The 21,193-nt window shown below is 36.0% G+C and overlaps 1 protein-coding gene across 1 annotated transcript in view; it reads left to right on the plus strand.

Moving 5' to 3' along the window:
- Positions 1 to 3,406: 3,406 nt before the first annotated feature.
- LOC120776499 overlaps positions 3,407 to 21,193 on the plus strand; it is a 159,686-nt gene continuing 141,899 nt past the window's right edge. Inside the window, exon 1 of the mRNA XM_040107186.1 lies at positions 3,407 to 4,035. Coding sequence (XP_039963120.1) covers positions 3,798 to 4,035 — 238 coding nt within the window. The 5' untranslated portion in view covers positions 3,407 to 3,797. The remainder of the gene's footprint in view (positions 4,036 to 21,193) is intronic.

Raw genomic sequence — 21,193 nt, forward strand, 5'->3', positions numbered from 1 at the left:
TTTGTAACATACAAAGGTTCAACTAAAAAGATAGATATAAACAAGATTTTAAACACAATAAAGCGGAGTTTTCGTAAAGAAAATAGCAAAACTAAGCAAATTAAACACCGAGGGATTTTGTCAAACTATTAAGGAAAATTCCAGACTAATAAACATATATTCGGAAAAAACTGTTAATTTGAGCACCAAGTATTTGATTTTCCGAATATTAATTTTTATTTTTCAAAAAGATTGCTAAAAAAATAAGTTGTGGCCCCAAACAAGTAAATTTACACTAAATTTCGTGAAAGGAACCCTGTTTATTCTAAGAAAAATTAAAAGTTTAAATTCAGGGTTATTTGGATTTTTCATATAAATATTGAGGTTATACGAGTATGAAAAGGTTGTCATTACAAATGTCATAGATATTTTCATTACCTAAAACTTTGCCATAAAACTTCTTTTTATCCGGCTCGTAGTTTTGCCGCAAATCGAGATAAACAATTTTTAACCCTTAAATATTCAACCACATCACGAAATAAAATATATTTATATACATATACCCAAATATTTATATATGAATGTAAAAAGTCATTGTCATTACATAAATTAATGCTAAGAACTTCGTTATGATATATAAACTGTAGAAGGTTTTCATAAAACCGACCATTCTAGCAGGCCGTCTACGACACACGTATACATCCCCACATTATTCTATATTTACGAACTTACTTTTATATACTTTTAAACCATTGAATTGATTGACTTCATCCGATGACTTACTTGAGTGTTTACCGTTTGTCTATTTACTCATAGCTACCCGTTTCTGCGCACTGTCACTTGGTAATTTTCTCACTTAGGCACTTTCCTAAACACCTTCCAGCCGCTCACTCACTGGCTGCCTCCATCAACTCAAGTGCCTCGCGCTGTTTCCGCGCCTTTGTGGCAACCTCTACTGCTGCAGTTGCGTGGAAAAGCTGAACACTAACACATATCTATATATGCAAACTAAACCGTTGTGTTTGCATGAGCGCCTGCGCGGGGCGTTTGTGTGAGCGCTGCAAATATTTGCATTTCCTTTGTTGGTTCGCTATCTTTTTTTCATTCTGCAGGTTAGCGCAAATTATTTGTATGTATGAGGTAAATATTTGCAATCTGAGCAAATGTTATTCTGACTAATTCATCGCAATCAGTCAAAAGGCTAAAAGAGTTCGACGGCTTGATAGAGTGCCAAGTGGTTGGAGAAATTATCGGGTTGAGTTGATAAAGTGAAGTTTCTGAATATTAAAGAAGGAAGTAATATTATTTGTGCGAGTAGTAATTTTTTGAAAACTACAATTACCACTTGCTACAACGATCCTCCAATCTGTGAATCACATCCCTGAAGTGAGAATCCGGAAGGATTGCAAAATACGTTTCAACAGCCATTATGACCTCTTCATTTAATGAAAACGCTTGACGCGGATAAATTTTTTGAGTTCTGAAAACAAATGGAAGTCGCTGGGGGCCAAATATGGTGAATATGGTGGATGCTTCAACAATTCGAACTTTAATTTATGGGTTTTCGCCATTGTAAAAATGCTTTTGTGAAACGGTGCATCGTCCTGGTGAAAAAGATTTTTTTCTTCTCCAAACAGGGTCTTTTTTTACGAAGTTTGTTCCTTTAACTGGTCCAAAAAGTTGCAATAATATTCAAAATTAATTGTTTTACTAGTTTGGAAGTAATCCTCTCGCATTCCAAAAAAACTTATGCCATAACCTTCTTGGTCGATTTTCGGACACGAAATTGTTCCGAAGCCGAACAACCAGGGTCACACCACTCTTCACCCTCTTGTTTTGTTTCAGGATCATCCATAGTGATGAATCGACTCACGAAATTCGCGTTATCCTTTTTAAAATGCTCCAAATGTTGCTGAGAAAGTCGCATTCGAATGTGTTTTTGTTCCATTGTTAGCGCATGCGGCACTCATTGTGCACACAGCTTTCTAAAACCCAAAATTTTACTTAAAATATAGCTCACACTGCATAATAAGATGTGCAAAGCCTCTACTAAATCTCTTTCAGTCAATCAACGATCTTCAAAAACCATATCCATAGTTGATATTGGTCCACTATAGCTTCAGTTTTTTCAGGTATTTTTTTAGCAAATAAATTGTGGGTAGAAAACTTTCTTTAGGTGTTATGGGTGTATATACACATTTAGACAGTGATCCATCTCTAAGTTCCCCACTTCTTAAAGAAAAAACACAGAAACTTCAAACTCAATGGGGATTGTTTATTGTCATTCGGAGGAACATTCTTCAAAATTTATTTATTTATCACCCGTGGCAAATCAACAATTGACCGAGATCACGAGCTTCAACTTCAGGTATCAAATAATTGGTTATCATGGCGCGATAACGTCCGCCATTGACGGTTCCGTTCTCCCCGGTATGCTTTTTGAAGAAATTTGGACCGATGATTCCACCGGCCCTCAAACTACACTAAACTATTGTTTTGCTGTTTGAAATGACAGCACTTGAATCTCTTCGGCTGTACTTCGTTCCAAATGCGGTAATTATGTTTGTTAGCATACCCATTGAACAAGAAATTGGCCTCCTCACTGAACAAAATTTTAAAATCTCGGATCTTGGAATTTTTCAAGAGCTCAAAGAGAGAAACGATGTCGCTTGGGAAAGACCAATGGCCTTAGTTCCTACACAAGATGCATTTTGTACGCTTTCAATTGAAGATCTCTACGTAAAATAGGCCAAGTTGTTTCATACGTCAGTCCTAGTTGCTGCGAACGATGCCGAGTCAACTCTCCACGGTCTTCGTATATACTCTCAGCTACGGAAACTATATTTTCTTCACTGCATGCTGGACGTAGTCTATTCAGTCGAATATTATCCAATAATGAATATTGAGTCACGTCGACATCGGATCGCTACTGAAATGTAACTTTCATTTAATGTGATCTATCAGAACTAATTGCTTGTAAGAAACTTTTATTTATTGGACTAGAAATCTTCACGAAATTTGGCATAAATTATGGTTCAAGCAACATTACAATTTCCGAATGAATGTTTCAGTACAAACGAACTGATCACAATCAAATTATGTATTTGTGAAAGGTATATGTAGCTTCAACTCTACATCAATTCTGTCTTTTTCACATTTTTTTCTCTTTTTTGAATTCACCCACATTCAATTCAATTCATTTTACGTTTATATGGCGAAAGCATCATTTTCGTTTCCATTTAATCAAGAAAAATAATCCAAACCTATTTTAATGCACAGCGGTGTCATTAATAAAATCATGCTCTCTACTACGGAACGCCTTTGAATGGTTGAGCAGACAACAGCAAATCGAAAAAAGCGAATATTATTCATTGAAATTTACTTACAGCTATAAAACTACTTTCATTACGAACTCAAAGTGCTTAGAAAACAAAACCGAAACTTAAAAAACGAAATACCAAACTGCATCCATTAGTAAAAGCGTTTCGCTTGCAAAGCAATAATGAAACAATAATAAAAACAAAAACCAATTGCATGCAGTGAGGCGCTTTGATAAACGCAAATAGTGTCGCGAGTCGAAATTTAGTATAAGCAACAACAACAACAAAAATAATTACAGCGATTTACAGCAGTACCCAGATAGCAACAACAGTAGCAACAACGCTGTGCTAAATATTTATTTCACTGACGAAAATATCGCCGAAACTTGCCGCCGTAGCAGCAGATACACCAACAACAACAACAACAAAAACATCAGTTACATTTTCGACAGCTGTGCCACAGCGCTGCAATCAACGTAAAGCCCCGGTGGCGGTGAGATGACACGTTTCAAAATAAAAAACTTGAAAATGCTCACCTGCTGCTGCCTCAGCACTTGGGTGGCACTTTTCGGTGTGCTGCATTTGGTGCGCTGCAGCGAGTTTCCCGAGCGTGAATGTTGCGACCTAACGACCACGTCGACAGTTGGCCCGCTGCCAGTGCCGCCGGCAGCCCTGCCAACGGACAAATCACTATCGGCCACCGTTGCCGTACAGACAATATCTGTCGGACGATCGGGTAAGTAACTAAGTACTCTGACACATGCATAAACTCACTCACACACACACGCACACTGGTGCGTGAGCTTATAGGAAGTTGGTAAGCGAAAAACGTATTTAAATCCGCACACAAGCAGATGCTTAAGTAAATACATAAGTATGCAAATAATGCTTAACTCACACTAAAAGTGGTGTAAAGTGGGGCTTAACAACCAGGAACAGGTTAAAGTAGCTACAGAGCAGTTTATGTAAAAAGTTTAGGATTAAAATATATACATTGTTGTTACACAAGATCTTGTGGAAAGCAGAGCATATGGAAAAAATATTAATATTTCGAACCAAAAATAAAAATGATTTCATAAATGGCAGAGTTCAGAACAAAACGATTTTTGCAGATGCAGTTATGTTATCAAGACACGTTCTTCAATATAAAACCTATCAGAATTTCCATATCCAAACTCTCTGGTCTCTATTACCTGATAATTGTTCTGTAGCTAAACAGTTTATACAGGAAAGCAAAACCACAAATATTAATTACACTTCAGCAAACGAAAGTATGGAGGGAGGTACCTCATGTTTGTCACATGTTCGGTTTGCCATTTTTAAAGTTTTGATTAGAGCTTTCATTTTCTAAAACACCATTTTCGAGCTTTTCAACCCACAACGCGGTAGTACTTTTAAGACTATGTTATTATTAATTGTTTAGTAATGCTTCATCGATAAAATCTTTTTAATTCGATTAACTGTATAAACCAAACTCTTTTTGCCTGGGCTTTTAAGCTCTTCTGATGTGCTGCCTATTGAAAAATAAGCATTTCCTCTAACGAATTTTCAATGTAACTCAGATGAAACGTCATCAAAAATATCTTCATGGTAGCTCTACTTTATTTTCAGCAGTTTCGACCGACTCCACTAAGGGCAGATATGGAAAAAAAGCTAAAAATTGTAATTTGAAAATTATAGCATTTTATTACGTTCCCAAGAATCTCTTTAATGACAATATTAACTAAGATTTTCTTATTTAAAATATCATCTCACAAAAAAATATTATCCGCATGACTTCATGTTTCGCCTACCCGTATTCACATATAGTATGTGTCCAACACCTACAACAAATTTTATAATGCTATCCACCTACTCAGTCCACATGTGCTTTGCAGCTTCAACGAATTTTCATTAGAAGCTCTCAGTTCCGCCAACCAGTGCAGCACTAGCATAAATTTAATATTGTCATCACAGCCAACCAGTGCAATGTGCATCCAATTAATTAAACATGCATACTATCTGGTCTGCTGTCCACCTTTGACCTTCAGCCTCTATGTGAATGGCGCCAAGAGATACAAGCATTCAAAGAATTTATTTTTATAATGTGCGGGATTCAACGCCACTTCCCACATGTTTCGGTAAATAGTTCTGAGCAAACGCCAGCACAAAAGAACGTAATTAGATATTTCGCCTACACGACTAGAATCAAAGGCATTCGCACCAACACAATTAAGCTCATTTAATAAGTGGTGACGGGGGAACAAGTGTGGACGAAATATTCTTTCAGCTACAAAAAGTTAATTTTAGGTGTTTAGTAGAATATTCCATAAGTTCTGAGAGATTTAAAGAAAGACAACTCAGTAACTCTGTGCTGGTAGATAAATTAAACTTTATAGATAGTAACAACTCCTTGTACTTAATACATATGTATATACTGAAATGGCCGGGAAAGACCAACTGTACTATAAGAGAGTAAGATATATGCATGTCTGCTTGCATTACAAGGGATCGAGTACAGGTTAAAATATCATAAGGCTTATAATATCTAACGAAAATGTATATTATGGTAGATGGATTCCTGTAGATTGTGCTAATTTTCCATTGGAGAAGAATTTGAAAAAATAGCTTATATTTAGAAATCTACCACACTTGAATTATTTCATTTTGAAATTGTCCTCCTTACAAAAATACTCTAAGTATTATGTCATAACTCAATCAACCGAATATAGATGGTAATTCGGAAATTTTAGCTTACAGTTTGATTAATCAATGAAATTCGGCTTCTTCTAATTTTGTAAATGTGTGTGTATAGTATATTATTCACGTCATTATTTGCACGCGAGGCACTTCAAGAATATTAAGAACCCAAAAGCATGACCGAGTATACACAAATACAGTGCTGTAACCTCTACAACTTGGCTTACGGAAAGGTGCTAGGGGGTCGTAAGCGTATATTCAGATATTATTAATGTATGTAAATGAGAGTGATGCAGGTCTTAATAAAATCAATGACCTACTTGTACTCATTTATACTCGTAACAGAGGCTACCATAGATACCCATACGATGAAGTCTTTAAACTTATAGATAAAGATACAGATACAGGCAAAGATAAAGATAAAGATAAAGATAAAGATAAAGATAAAGATAGAGATAGAGATAGAGATAGAGATAGAGATAGAGATAGAGATATAGACTTTAAATGTTCACCTGAAGCATTAACTCAAAAGAGTACACTAAAAACGAACTTAAAGGCAGAAAACTTGAACTCATTTGTCATAAAAGAGAACTCTCTTCTCTTTCAGTCATAAGTATAAATAAAATATAAAATAGTTCACTTTATACTGTTAACTACAAGTGGTAAACAAGGAAGCGCTTGCGTTTATGCTGTTCTTCCTTTCATCCAATTGGTCAGGTGGCTTTAAACAAGTTCTCAAAAACACTTGTAATAATTTCATAAAACTTCAAATGCACGTACAACTCATAACGGTTTATGGCAAGTGAAAGAAAAATATGGTGAGTACAAATATCGAGTGGAAGATATATAAAGTTCTTGATTATCAGCAGATGTATTAGTAAGCGTTTTCTGGTAAAAGCAAAATGGCAAAAGCACCCACACATGCACAATAACTCGCCTGCTTTTATGTACATAAAAATTTAGTTATGAATTTATTTTAAGAGTTATTGCTCTGGTGTATGCTTCATTACTGCCTTTAGAATGCACTCACCTGTCCTACCCTGCCTGCTTTTATATACTGCTGGTCAACGTTTACGAATCGTGCGCATTTCAAATGTGCAGGTTTATTGCATGAATGCCTGCTTAGGTTAAGTATAAAGCATTCGTTGTCCTTGTCGTCGCTAGCGATTGCAGTGAGCGCACAGTAACACAAGCAAGCGACACATATGTACATATATATACATCAATATGCATGTATATGCATGTATATATGGAGGTATCACAACTATTCGAAAATCGATCGATTTTTATTGCAACTCGAGCGTGTTGCGCGGGAACGATGTGTGTACGTGGATCGAAAACTTTACTGCACTTACACGGCACAACTATTTCCCATCGCCAGCACACCGACTAGTGTCCACCGGTGTGGCCACCACAACTCAATGGCTCTCAGCACTAAACCTACTGCATTGCATTTCAAAGAAAATTAACTTTGAAGTGGTCATATTGGCGCTGTAGATATTCGTCGTTCAGTAATGTGGCGCGTGCGACTGTTTCATATACTAATACCATTGCATTTCAAGCAACATGTACACAAACCGCCGCTCGAATAAGCCGCTACAAACAGTGCATGTACGTACTTACTGGTGAATAGTTGTGCTTAGTTATATGATTATTGTGTGTGTGTGTGTGTATGCTGGCGTGTATTATTTGTGTTTTCGATTACGTGATGATAGTGCCGCAATAATTTCTCTGCTTTCATTGGAGAGCAAATAAGCGCACACATACATAAATGCAAATGCATGGCATCATAACGTTATTTACCAATTTCGCAAACAAATTCACATTCACACTATATAACTATATACGAGTATTACTGTATAGATATTTGAAAGTGTATAGTCGTCAATGCTCATATGTTTGTATGGTTGCTCACTGCTCGAGTTTGTACCGCAATACATTTACGTATATTTCATACGAACATAGATACGCTATTGATTGTTTGGCTAAAGCTACAACTAAGTATGCGTTTTGCAATTCCAACCCTATTAGCTCTCTTCCAAATTGCAATTCGAACTGAGTCTAGTTACGTGCTGCTGCTCCGCTACCCTAACCCTTTACATAGTGCCCCCCGGAACCATGTTTGCTAAACACTGGAACTCTACTATTGGTTTGTAATTAAGTTGTAGTGCGAGAAATTATTTCGAAACTGGTCTGCGACTAGTTCCACAGGCGTTTAAGATGGTTTATGATAAAAAAAATGCTGAGTTTTTCTTGGATTTTATAACTTTACTATTACCATGGTAGACCAACACACTTATTGCCATTTTTCCGTTAGAGACATTATTTCATCAGTGTAAAACTATTTTGGTTTCTCAGCGAAAAACAAGTAATTTTCACAGGCTTCTCTTGAAGCCAACTTTACTCTATTACTGAGGAGATACCTCTAGAATTTTTAAAAAATTTAAATTTTTTTTCGCTCTAATCAATAGAAAAACTCTTCAAAAATATAGTCTCGAAATTTCATTGGCATACTCCGAATATTTTCGAAAAAATACGCCCCAGAACCACCTCATCCAGCGGCTGTATAGGTACCAAAACTTTGAGACTCATTTCCCCAAATCTAACTTTTTTTATCCAGCCAAAAAAATTGCGAGCGAATTATTTAATCGATTTACTTGAACCAAAGCGTATTTTATAAATAATTTTATACTCAAGTGCGTGATGAAGCGCCTTTCCGAGAAATATGGCATTTTGACAGTGGTTTAACGATTTTGATGTTGAAAAAAAAGGGTAAAAATGGCAGTTTTTAGAAAATCCAATCCATACCCAATTTTTTAAAATACATTAAACAATATTTTACTTTTTTCATTTTAAATAAGAAGCCTAGTCAGGAAGTTGACGGCCGCAAAAAATGTCAATGAACGGAATCGTTGATATTTCCACCTTTTGTTTTTTTTGACATAATTACCTTTTTTGACGATACTAGCGGTATCCCGCCCTTAAGGGAGTTCATGCATTGACCGAAACTAATAGTAGTCCGATGGTACAAGGTCAGGGCTACATGGTGGATACATCAAAACGTCCCAGCAAGCTCTCCCAGTTTTTGCTGAGCCATCAAAGATGTGTGTGGTCCAGCGTTGTCCTGATGGAGAACAAAGCCCTTGTGTTGATCAGTTCAGGCCGTTTTTTTTTTTGCTTGCTTCATGCTGATGAAATAGTTGTTGACAGTAAAATGAGAATCAATCGTTCGACCAAGCAGGAGCAGTTCATAATGGATGATTCCTTTTCAATCCTTTCCAATCTTACCAAACACTCAACATAACCTTCGGAGACGTCATCCTGGCTTTGCACATTCGCAGATCTTAATTCAGTCTATTAAATTTTTCACAGAGAATTCATGTGGTACCCAAACATCGAACTTCTTTTTGTAGCCATCGTTTTTTAAATGGTTTATGGTCAGTTTGATGATGAATATTAAGTTCCCTAGCAATGTCATGGCTGCTTATGTGACGGTCCTGGTCAATGTTTTCCATAATTTCATCGACTTTTTCAACGATAGGTGGACAGAACGAAGTGCATCTCTCACACAGAAATTTTTAGAACGGAAGCGAGCGAACCATTGTCATCGTCTCCGTAAACTTCACAAATTTCATTGGTCGCTTGCCTGGCTTTCTTCTCTTTTTTATACAAAAATTAAAAAATGTAGCGCGTTTCTTCATTCTTCATTATTTTCACTCATTTTTCAACAGCTAATAATTAATAGTTTTCAACTTCCCTGATTTTTATAGCCAGTGACACATTTCTAACAAAAATTGCTTATTTACCGATAGACTTTTATTTCTCATATGTAATTCCAGCCATAAAAAGCAATGATTTTATGAGTTTTCCGAAGGATCAGACATGATTTAGATGCAGATTCTTTCACTGGAATAAGTTGTGTCAGGGAAGTTTTCCTTACGACAAACGATTTTCTCCAGAAAAATTGTCTACAATATGCATTTAGATTTAAATAAATTTTAATTTCCTCTCTAGACACTCTTTTCAATACTAAATATAATGTTGAAGCTATCAAATCAATGAAATTTGACATATGTCGGCGTCCAAACCCTTAACAGAAGCTAAGGTAATGCAAAGAAAATTAAGCATAAAGCTGCTGGTTCTAAACATAATCGAATTAAAAAAAATTTCTGCAAGTATACCAGTACTTGACAGTCTTGAATCATTTCAAAAGAACAATAAGAAAAACGTTAAGTTCGCTTGCAACGAATATAAATGCCAAGGATTCCATTGACTTTTTTCCCATCAGCTTGTATGGCAGCTATAAACTATATTAGTCGGATCTAAACAATTTTCTCTCAGATTATACCACAGTTTTAGACAATAATTCATGCAAAAGCTTTTGAAGATATCTCCTCAAATAAAAAAGTTTTCTATACAAGGACATGATTCTGATCATTTAGTTTGTAGCAGCTATAAGCTATAGTTCTCCGATTCAATTTCTTGGAAGATTTCATTATTTCTTTAGACAATAGTTCATGTCAAATTTCATGAGCATATCTCTTCATACAACAAAGTCTTCCATGCAAGGACTGGATCTGGATCAATCGGTTTGTATGGCAGCTATATGCAATAGTGTTTGGAAATCGGCGGTTTCAACAAATCAGCAACTTTATGAGGAGAAAAGCACGTATGCAAAATTTCATATGGAAATTTCCAAAATTGAGGTGCAGCGAATTTTCAGCAACCAACTAACCTAAGCCCAACTAATTTCCTTTATATAAGCCAACAATAAACATAATTCACTAGAAATGTTAACTTAGCGTGGCAATAGAGACTAGTTCTAAAGAGATATTAAACTGGTTAAATTAAGTTACTTCATAGTATTATGTTAGGTAGACTCTACCTGCCACCATTCTATTTATAGCGACATATAGTGCCTTTTTTTCACTACTCTTGTGTAACTTTTCTCTCACCACTCACTTCCATATATGCCGTACGTGTACAATATTTGCGTTTGTCAGTTTGTTTGCCAATTGAAATTTAATCGATATTTATAATTATTTAATCAACTCAGCGCATGCCACTTATCGACCACACACGTTCCACCGAGTACATGCGCACACAGGCTTTGCTATTTATAAAATACCTGCGAACTTTGTATGATATACCGTAATGGTGGTCTGTATTTTAATATGTAGCTTTGTGTGTGTATATATAAAAACGCGTTTACCTGCGAACGACATTATAATTCCGCAGGTTAATGTACTCACTGTGGCTCATTAAAATTTAACACTGACGTACCCACTGGCCCTGTCTGTGCAAGTGCAATGCTAATTATAAATTCATTATATTTTCTCTATATACACTATAAATTTATTGGTCTTTGAACATATTGAATTATTTGCATTATCCTTTCAAATATTTATTGCGCAAAGTATCCTTTTCATTGTCTTTGTGTGCGCGTGCATTTTGCATGGCTTGGGCAGCGATCTATTGAGTTGGCCGAAATAAATAATTATTTTAATTATGCAGTTTGCAGAAACTATAAACAGGTGAATGACCCATTAATAGTTTATGCTAGTGAGCATAATTTGATTTTCCTGGAGGATGAAAAGCGAGCTAAATAGTTGTTTAGGCACTAGTGGCGCTAAGTTTGCACTTACGAAAGGGATTCGGTACACCTAATGTGAAACTTCGAAAAAATCCATATTTGTTAGATTTGATGAAACAAAAACCTTGCAAGAAAATATTATTATATGATTTCCTAACAATAAGCTTTCGCATAGTTGCAAACATCGAACTTATGTAACAGCACAAATTTAACCAACTTTGGTTAGCTCTGTGTTCATATGCACTCATCAAAGCTACTTTCGAACACCATAGAACAGATTTATATAATTTTCGGCAACACAACTAAAGTTCATATTGTTGTAAATAACGTTTTAATTGCGCTACGTTGTATTGTGGCATGTTTTCGGTTGAGCGCACACCGTGCCGCGCAACCTCTGTTGCTGTACTAGCACATACATAGCTGTGAGTGTGTAGGGCAGCCAAAATACTTTTGTTGCTCGTTTCATATTTCCTTGCGTTGTACTTTTAGCGGAACTTTAACGTATACGCCAACATACACGAACACCTCAGCGTGCGTTCGCGCGCGTGTGTGTACACACAAACTTCGCAACATGTGAATTAGTTATGAAGCGAGAGTCAAACTGGGTCAGCATAGCTGCTATATTTTATTTTCTTTATATATGTATAAACCTGTATTTTCTTTTCGAGATTTAACTTTACTTTTACTCGTGTTCATACTTGTACTTCGCCGTCGCTTACCTTTTCATATATACTTGTATGTAATTTTGCTTCATTTTTAAAAAATATCAAAAAAAAATCTCTCTTTTGTTACGCTTTTGCACCTCGCTTGTGTTGTTCGTTTGCTGTGCATTATTATATCGTTTATTATGCTTCGTTTTCTTTATCCGCCATCCATAGCTTTTGGCAGCAGGGTATGTGATTACTCATACGCCATGGCGGTCGACATGCCTTCGTTGCTGCAGATTGACTATACAGAGTTATTTTGAGTTCGTTTTTATATTTTTTTAAATTTTTTTAGTGTACATTTAGGTTTGTGCGTGTGTATTTTGATTGTTACCAATGTTGGAAGTGTGGTTTATTTTGCTTTAATTCTGCCACACCAGCACATCAAAGCAAGTACAAGAACAGCGTAATTAAATTACATGGTTTCTTCTTATTTACGAATAATATGTACATATGTTATATATGTGCATACATAAAATGTACTAAAGCGCGATTGTTGCGGTAAATTAAAGTGTTGTTCGAAGTTACATGCTATAGTTTGCATCGAGCTCCCACTGAAAATAGTAAATATGCAGTTTGTTCTGGGGATTTTATTGGTTTCTGAAACTGTAGTTAGAATTACATATGTATGTGCACTAAAATTAGTAAGATTTTTGTTAATACTTTTCTCTCTTTAAGGATCTATTCTGTGTTTCGGGATTTGAAAACAAAAACAAAAAATTGTTTTTAAATCTTCTTTTGACTATTGGCTAATTGTGTGAGATACCATGAATGACTATAGTTGTCTTAATCCCACAAGAGGTCGCATGATGATCTAGCAATGTCAGTTCGTTCACAGCACCAATAGTTTCCGAACGACAGCTAATTTTGGACGACCTTCCTAAAATTCGTCTTGAATTACGATAAAGTATAATATGTTAATGTTAATGTTAATGTTAATGTTAATGTTAATGTTAATGTTAATGATAATGTTAATGTTAATGTTAATGTTAATGTTAATGTTAATGTTAATGTTAATGTTAATGTTAATGTTAATGTTAATGCTAATATTAATGTTAATGTTAATGTTAATGTTAATGTTAATGTTAATGTTAATGTTAATGCTAAATTTAATGTTAACGTTAACGTTAATGTTAAGGTTAATGTTAATGTTAATGTTAATGTTAATGTTAATGCTAATATTAATGTTAATGTTAATGTTAATGTTAATGTTAATGTTAATGTTAATGTTAATGTTAATGTTAATGTTAATGTTAATGTTAATGTTAATGTTAATGTTAATGTTAATGTTAATGTTAATGTTAATGTTAATGTTAATGTTAATGTTAATGTTAATGTTAATGTTAATGTTAATGTTAATGTTAATGTTAATGTTAATGTTAATGTTAATGTTAATGTTAATGTTAATCTAGAATATGTTAATAGAGTGCACATTTACGTTGAATATTCAGCTACTTTAGCTTTTATGGTTCCTTGTAAATGTGTTTGCATTATTAATTTGAACATCAATCAAAACGCCATAACACAATCTCAGATAACAACATTTAAATATGTCGACAGCAGCTTTTAAGTGACTAAATTACTTTTGCGCACAAAAAATGACACCCATCAAATTAGGCACATAACCCAGTAAGCGATTTTGCACAACAACTTTTGAAAAATAGTCCAAATGAATGATCAAATATTGTAGATAATAACGGCATTTAGAAAAAAATTTAACTCTCAAATGTTATACAACCGTTATACTACTTACATTCAACGTTGAACGGCTGTAAGACATTTATTTTATTTAAATATTTGGCATATTGGGTGTAAAATCTTATCAAGTATATAAACACATGTTTTACTTAAGCACAGATGAACATCTGATACACCGTAAAAACACACTGCCATTCAAACAAATGTCATGTCAGCCATGCACTTCGAGCAAACCAACTCCATAACAAATATTTATGGGCGTATTTAGTACTGCTATTTATGTATATGAACCTATCAACGACCTATTTGTTGTATATCTTGAGACTTTTAAGCAAACATATTAAGCGCTTACGTACACAGTCTTCAATGAATACATACACATATATGTATATCCGCATAAGTTCTGGTACATATGTATGTATGTGCATGTATGAATTAAAAGTGTCATATTCACCGTGTCTGACTGTCAACAGTGCAATGCGTACGGCGGTGGCACATTTTTGCGCAATTCTTAACATGCCTTTCCACTTAGCGGGAATTTACAACACGCACATAAAATTAAAAAGTATATTTTTAGGCGCAAAGTAATGTAGCTTTGCTTTTTGCAGGGTGCTGGCGCACAAAGCAAAATTCTTCGAAACGAATAAATGTGTGTGTAAGGAGACGTGTGTATGTTTACAAATGTATGTGCATATATGTGAGCATTCACCAAACGGATATGCGCTGTACACTCACTTACGCAAAAGATTTCACGTAATGAGAAACCCACATATTCGCCTAATTTATAAGTAGGCAGAGAAGGTGTTAGAACTTTTTGCGAAAGGATATGGCTGAATATTTAAGACATTGTATACTTAAATATTGGTTGACACATTTTATTGAAGACATAGAAAATTCGTATGGTATATTGGTACATACATATGTATAAAGATTCAGATAAAACATATTGCCTACATTTCAGCGCCATAAAAACCTCAAGGCAAAGAGAACGGTGACTTTAAATGACAAAATACTATATAGAGATTTATATATCTTTAAATAAATGAAAGTTCGTTGAGAAGAATGATAAATTCCGGCGAAAGTGGGAGTGTACAAGTGTCTCTTGTAGCTCCATTGTAAGTCTACAGAACTAATAAGAAGATACTATTTCTTTGGTAGCTTTTGAGACCATTAGTAAGAACAATACTTAATGGCAGTACAGAAAAGGAAAAGTTTAAAACAAAATCACCTTGAAGGACTACTTTTGTTGCAAATATATTTTTAAACGACGACCTAGAAACAAAGAAAATTATGAAAACTAACCTTAAACTATTAAAGAAAGAAATATTTTTACTCAGCCTTGTATTGGGGCTCATAACCCCACAGACAACTTCTTTGATTAATTTAGTATTTACACTGTTTCTACTCATACATTTGTACCATATACTCTCATGTGAGTTCACATTAAAATGTTTGCGCTTCTAATTTGTGTCGCATTTTCTTGTCAACGCCAATGCGACAAAGTAAATGGATGGGAGAATCACTGAAAGGAGCGAAAATAAGCAAATATTAGGCGGAATTTTACATCCGCACAGCCACAGCCGCCTACATGATTTAAAAAACTGAGCGAAGGTACATATATTTGCACATTTTCATACTTTCACGCACACATATACATACCTAAGCAGGCACTTCAAAGTGTCGCATATAAACTCATTACTGCAACCAAATATTGCGCTTTATAAGGCAATAAGCGGCGTCTGTGAGCAGGCACATACTTCCATACATATGTGCTTAAATTTATATTATGTATATAAACAAGTATATGTAACACGTGACTGTGCTCTGCAGAAGCCCCTAGCAGCTCTTATGCGCGCGTTCTTAGGAAATTATAATTTGAAATTGTAGCAATCGCCACATTGCCAACACGCCGGCAACTTTAACTGCCTGCCTGCTTTATGGCTTTACAATTTTTTTTTATTATTATTATTCATTTTTATTTACTTTTTCTTTTTTGCTTGCTCATATTTCCACTTCCGCTTTCTTAAACGCAATCGCATGCGAGAGTGTGCCTTTATAAAATACCATATTTGCGTTGCCTTTGCTTGTTGGTAAGCCGAGAAGTTGTGCTTGTGGCTCATTAGGCTAAGGCTGTGAGCGTAGTAGCGACAAAGGATAAAGCTATAAGAGTGATAGTATAAACATAATTGTAGTATCTAGAAGAGAACTCGACACAATTGTCTCTTGGGGTTTTGTTGGTAGTTTTAGTTTTCTCTCTCTGCCAAAGATCATGTTAGAGTAAGAAAAATCTTTGTTGATAATGTGAAAACCCTTCTAACGAACTTTAATTCCTTAAAAATCTCTAGCCCATTAAGTGCAATGTGTGAACATTTTTATTGAAAAGCAACACATTGTCGAAAACTGTTTCTGAAATGCTGAAAATTGAATAAAACGAGGGAACATATAACTTTAGAAAAATAAATGTATCTGATAAACAGTTTTTAAAAGACTTATAGTTCAAGAGTTATAGAAATTATTTACAATACTGGACCACAGCCAACCCTAGTTGAAACTAGTTACAATAGTGGCCCACAAATGTGCTTTCATTCTTCAAAACAGTGATAGCATCCACTTTCGAAAAATCCGTCACATTTTACTCGAATTTAGCGATCCCTTTTCTATACACTTGCTTTTAAAAATTTCTCTGTGTCACATTGTTCTCCTCCAGCTCCACTGTGTGCTTACCTTAAATACTCCGTGCCTCGCATTGGACTTGTAGAGGGGTAGGAAGCCCTTACCCCCTCACTTGTCACATTAATTCGCAATTCGCCGCATGTGTGTGGAAATTAATGTGAGCAGCGCACACATGAAAAAGACGCAGCAAGGAAATTAAAGAACATTTTTCACGCGAGTTCGTGTTTTTTATTAAAAACAAAAAACTCGCTCATATGCCTGGAAATATGTAAAAATTAATGTCAGTCAAGCCTGTGAGCAATTTTCAAACAGTCAAATTCATATTTCTTCACGTGAATGTCTTTCGCAAAAAAAAAAAACAAAAATATTCAAAGGAATCATATTTAGAGATGAAATCGGTGAGTATGTAGCGCATGAAGTGGATTATTGAGTCTGATTTTCAAAATATAATTTATTCCCGCGAATAGGAGTCTCGAAACAAATAGTTTTCTCGGCAATTCGATAAACAGAATTGAAATGAATATATCCATACTAGAACTGCCAACGCGGCTGAAATCATTTTGCTAATATTTCAGCCTAACAAATACAGGACTAATTATTATAAAAACGTAACAGTAAACAAAAGGTTTCGTTAGTAATAGGAAGTAGGACTTAACGGAGTCTAAGTACAGTTAAAGTAATACACCTTCTGAAAAACCTGAGGAATGAACGTTAACGTCTGCTTAACTTACTTCGATAATGCTATGTTCTCAAAGTAAAGAATGATCCAAGTAGTAGGCTTTTTTGAACATCCTTTCTTTGACTGATCACGTGCGAGTCGTGTCAGGCTCGAATGTGTTTTTGTACCACATTGTTTAGCATTTCATCATGCTAGGACTTTTGTCTGAACACCGTTTACAAATCGTTCAACTTTATTGCGAAAATTCACGTTCTATAAAGAATGTGTTCCGCGTGCTTTGCTCATCTTATGGTCAACATAATCGGCCTACTGAGCGTACTATTCACAACACCATCACACATCCTGAGAATCAGCATACATTATTGGATAATATTCGACCGAATAGACTACGTCCAGCATGAAGTGAAGAAATACATGGAAGCCATAGCTGAGAGTTCACACGACGACCGTTGAGAATCGATTCGGTGCCGTTCGCAGCAACTCGGAATGGCGTATGAAAAATCTTAGCACACTTTACGTCAAGATCTGAAGCCGATCGACCTTTCCAAACGACATCGTTTCGCTTTATGAGCTCTTGAAAAGTTCCAAGAAGATCTGACGTTTTTGAGTCAAATTTTGTTCAGCGATAAGGCCCATTTCTGATTCAAAGGGTATGTAACCAAGCAAAATTGCTGCATGTAGGACGAAAAGCAACCTGAAGAGATTTAAGAACTGCCATTTCATCCAGAAAAAATAACCGTTTAGTGTAGGTTGTGGGTCGATGGAATCATTAATCCATATTTATTTAAAAATGATACCTAAAATTGAAGCTCGTGATCGCGGCAATATTTGGTTCAAACAAGACGGCACCACTTTCATCGCATCAATCAATGGATTTATTGATAGAACACTTCGGTGAGCAGATAATTTTACGTTTTGGGTCAGCTGATTAACCACCAAGATCGTGTGATATCACCTCGTTAGACATTTCCTGTGAATATATGAAAAGTCTAAAGTAAATGCTTATCATACCGCTTCCATTCAGGCCTTGAATCAAAACATCATGGGTGCCAGTTACCAGTCGAAATGCTCGATCGAGTGATCGAAAATTGGATTCGACGGATGGACCATCTGAGATGTAGCCGCGGCTAATATTTAAAGGATATAATCTTTAAAAATAAATGCCAAAGAATGTTTTTTCATGAACCCGTGAATTTGTTGAGCATCAAGTTCATTTTGACAGAAACAAGATTTCTCACACCTAAGTGAATGGATACTGCTTTTATAAACTCTCGAACGCACTGGAATGTCTCCTATATTCTCCTATTGGATGTAATAGAGGAGAAAAGAAATGATTTTGCGCGAGAATCGAAATACATCGAAATATTTTAATATGTAAATTAAAAGGTAGATTTAGCGCAATTAACTAAAACAAAGTGAAGGAAATTCAAACCCTTTGGCAGACCTTCAATTTCAACTTCACAACAAAATTGCAGCGAGGAAAAATTCACTCAAAATAATATTTAATATCCCTCTACCTCCGCACGATTATCCTTCAAGAAACGAGATTGCAGCTTGTCACCGCCCTTTACAAACATATCGAATTTATTCCCCACTCAAGCTCGACGAGTGACACCCGTTCGCGACCACCGAAATCCAGCCGCCACTAAAGCACTCGAGCCACATTAAATGCTATTCAATCGCCAATGTTTGTTGCGTGTGGCGCTCAACTTGTTTCACACATTTTCGCCATTTACTGGCCTATCAAACCATTACGATCTAAATGACGCTTTGACAGGAGGTGGTTTTTGCGCTGACGATGCAAACGATGTCGAAGCGACCATGTTCGAGATGTTGACAACGTCGTCACACAAACTCCTCGAAAGCGCGCCACCCTCCGCCTTCAGCGCGCACCTTGTGAAGCGCTGACAGTATGCGGCTGTGCTAATGTGGGTGAACTTTAAGGAATGGCAGCTCGTGTAAAGCTGCTTGACTGCTGGCAATTTGGAAGGGCTGACTGCCACTGACTGACGCTTTAATGACTATCGAGACGCGCTCCACCACGCGCCGCACAACAGAGCAATAAAATACAGAATAGAAAATACACAAAAATGCGCAAGCAAATAATATGGCAAGGAGGAAAAGGAGGAAGAGAGTGACGCTCGCGCACGAAATGTCGATGAAAACCACGAGCTGCGCGCCGCGAACCGCACAGCAAGTGATTACCAGGCATTTAACACGGTTTACCATGCTTTTGTTGGTGTCTGTTAGTGTTTGTGAGGCGCGCGCCAGCCTGTGGCGTGTAGCGCGTAACGAGTGCTATCTTCTCAATGCACCGCGTGTATGTGCGCGTGTGTATGTGTATTTTTAGTTGGTACTTTGTGTTTAGCGGTAATCGACGCCGCTGGCAGTCAAATGAGCCATACTTTCTTCTATTGTTGTTGTTATTCAATGAATGTGTGTGTCTTTGTTCTTTGCTGGTTGTTTGCTTTTGGCAGTGATGAATAAAAGCTGATCGGCGCGTAATTGACAGCGCTGTGGCGGCATGCTATTTATCAAAGCGCCGCTGCTTTCATTTCCTCTCGCATTTCGTTCTACAATGATTTACACGCGCCACTGTATTTATGTACATATATTGCTGATATTTACGATATTATGGCGAAACGTATCCATTGAATTGCAGCATTTCAATGAATTTTATTTCAAATTCACTTAAATTAATCTTTTCTTCATTCTCTCTCTTTGCAGGTATGTACTTAACTGTCACGTAATGCTTTCACGAAATATAGGTTTCGAATCGGCGGCACGTAAGTTAAATTTAATTTCAGCAGCTAAGCGCTACAAATAGCGCTGTTATAACGGTATTTCAACACAATGAAATACGTTGAAAATATGCATTTAGTTTTGTTGCTTCCAGTTCTTAATTAAAATTTTTCAAATGACGGTTTTTCATGAGCGGTATTTCATATACTATATTTGATATTTATGAAACTTTTCTCAAACTCCGACAGAGCCTTCTATCACTCACTCGCCGGTTTCAAAGTCAAATACAATATTCATTAAAACTAAATTTCGATCAAACTCATTTTTTGAAATAAGTTTTTTAATCTAAATATTTAAAGTACAACATATCCAATCCAAACATACTGCTATACTAGTTAATATTACCTTGAAAGCATCCAAAAGCTTTCTTTGAAGGCGCTGCTGTCGAGATTAGTATTTCGTATTTGAAGTAAGTTAGAAACGGATAAGTTCGATCTCCCCGAACATTTTATACTTTTGCAACTTACCAGGGTCAAAGCCATGGAAATGACTTCAGCTGTTGGTAATATTGGAAAATGTAGCGAAAGGGTTCAACTTCATTGTTGAACAAAATCTTAAATGAATTACAAACAAAGCGAAAGTTATACCAAACCATCCTCAATCGATTTTATCTATTTTAGCAAATACCACAAGCTAATTAAATGATATCTGGGTTCCCTTAAGGTACCCCACATACCATCACCATTCTATTAGCCGGAGGTTCAAAATTTCTATTATATCGGGGCAAGGTGAAGTTTCCACCCGATTTTATAATTTTTAGGCACAAATACCTGTTATTCATGGGGGTCGACACCGCTTACGCGATTATAGTCGGGTTTAGAAAAGCGCGCTAGTCGTTCTTTCTTTTCGCTGTTTGGCGCCAATTCGAGATTCCAAATGTAGCCAGGTCCGTCTTCAACTGATCTTTCCAGAGGAGTGGAGGTCACCCTCTTCATCTGCTTCTTCCGGCGGGTACTGCGTCAAATATTCTCAGAGTTGGAGTATTTTCATCCATTCGAACGACATGACCTTGCTGAACTATGTCAATCCCAATCTCTTCGTAGTTCTTGTAGTTCTTGTAGTCCTT

This window comes from Bactrocera tryoni, chromosome 1, assembly GCF_016617805.1.
Source record: "Bactrocera tryoni isolate S06 chromosome 1, CSIRO_BtryS06_freeze2, whole genome shotgun sequence".
NCBI lineage: Eukaryota > Metazoa > Arthropoda > Insecta > Diptera > Tephritidae > Bactrocera > Bactrocera tryoni.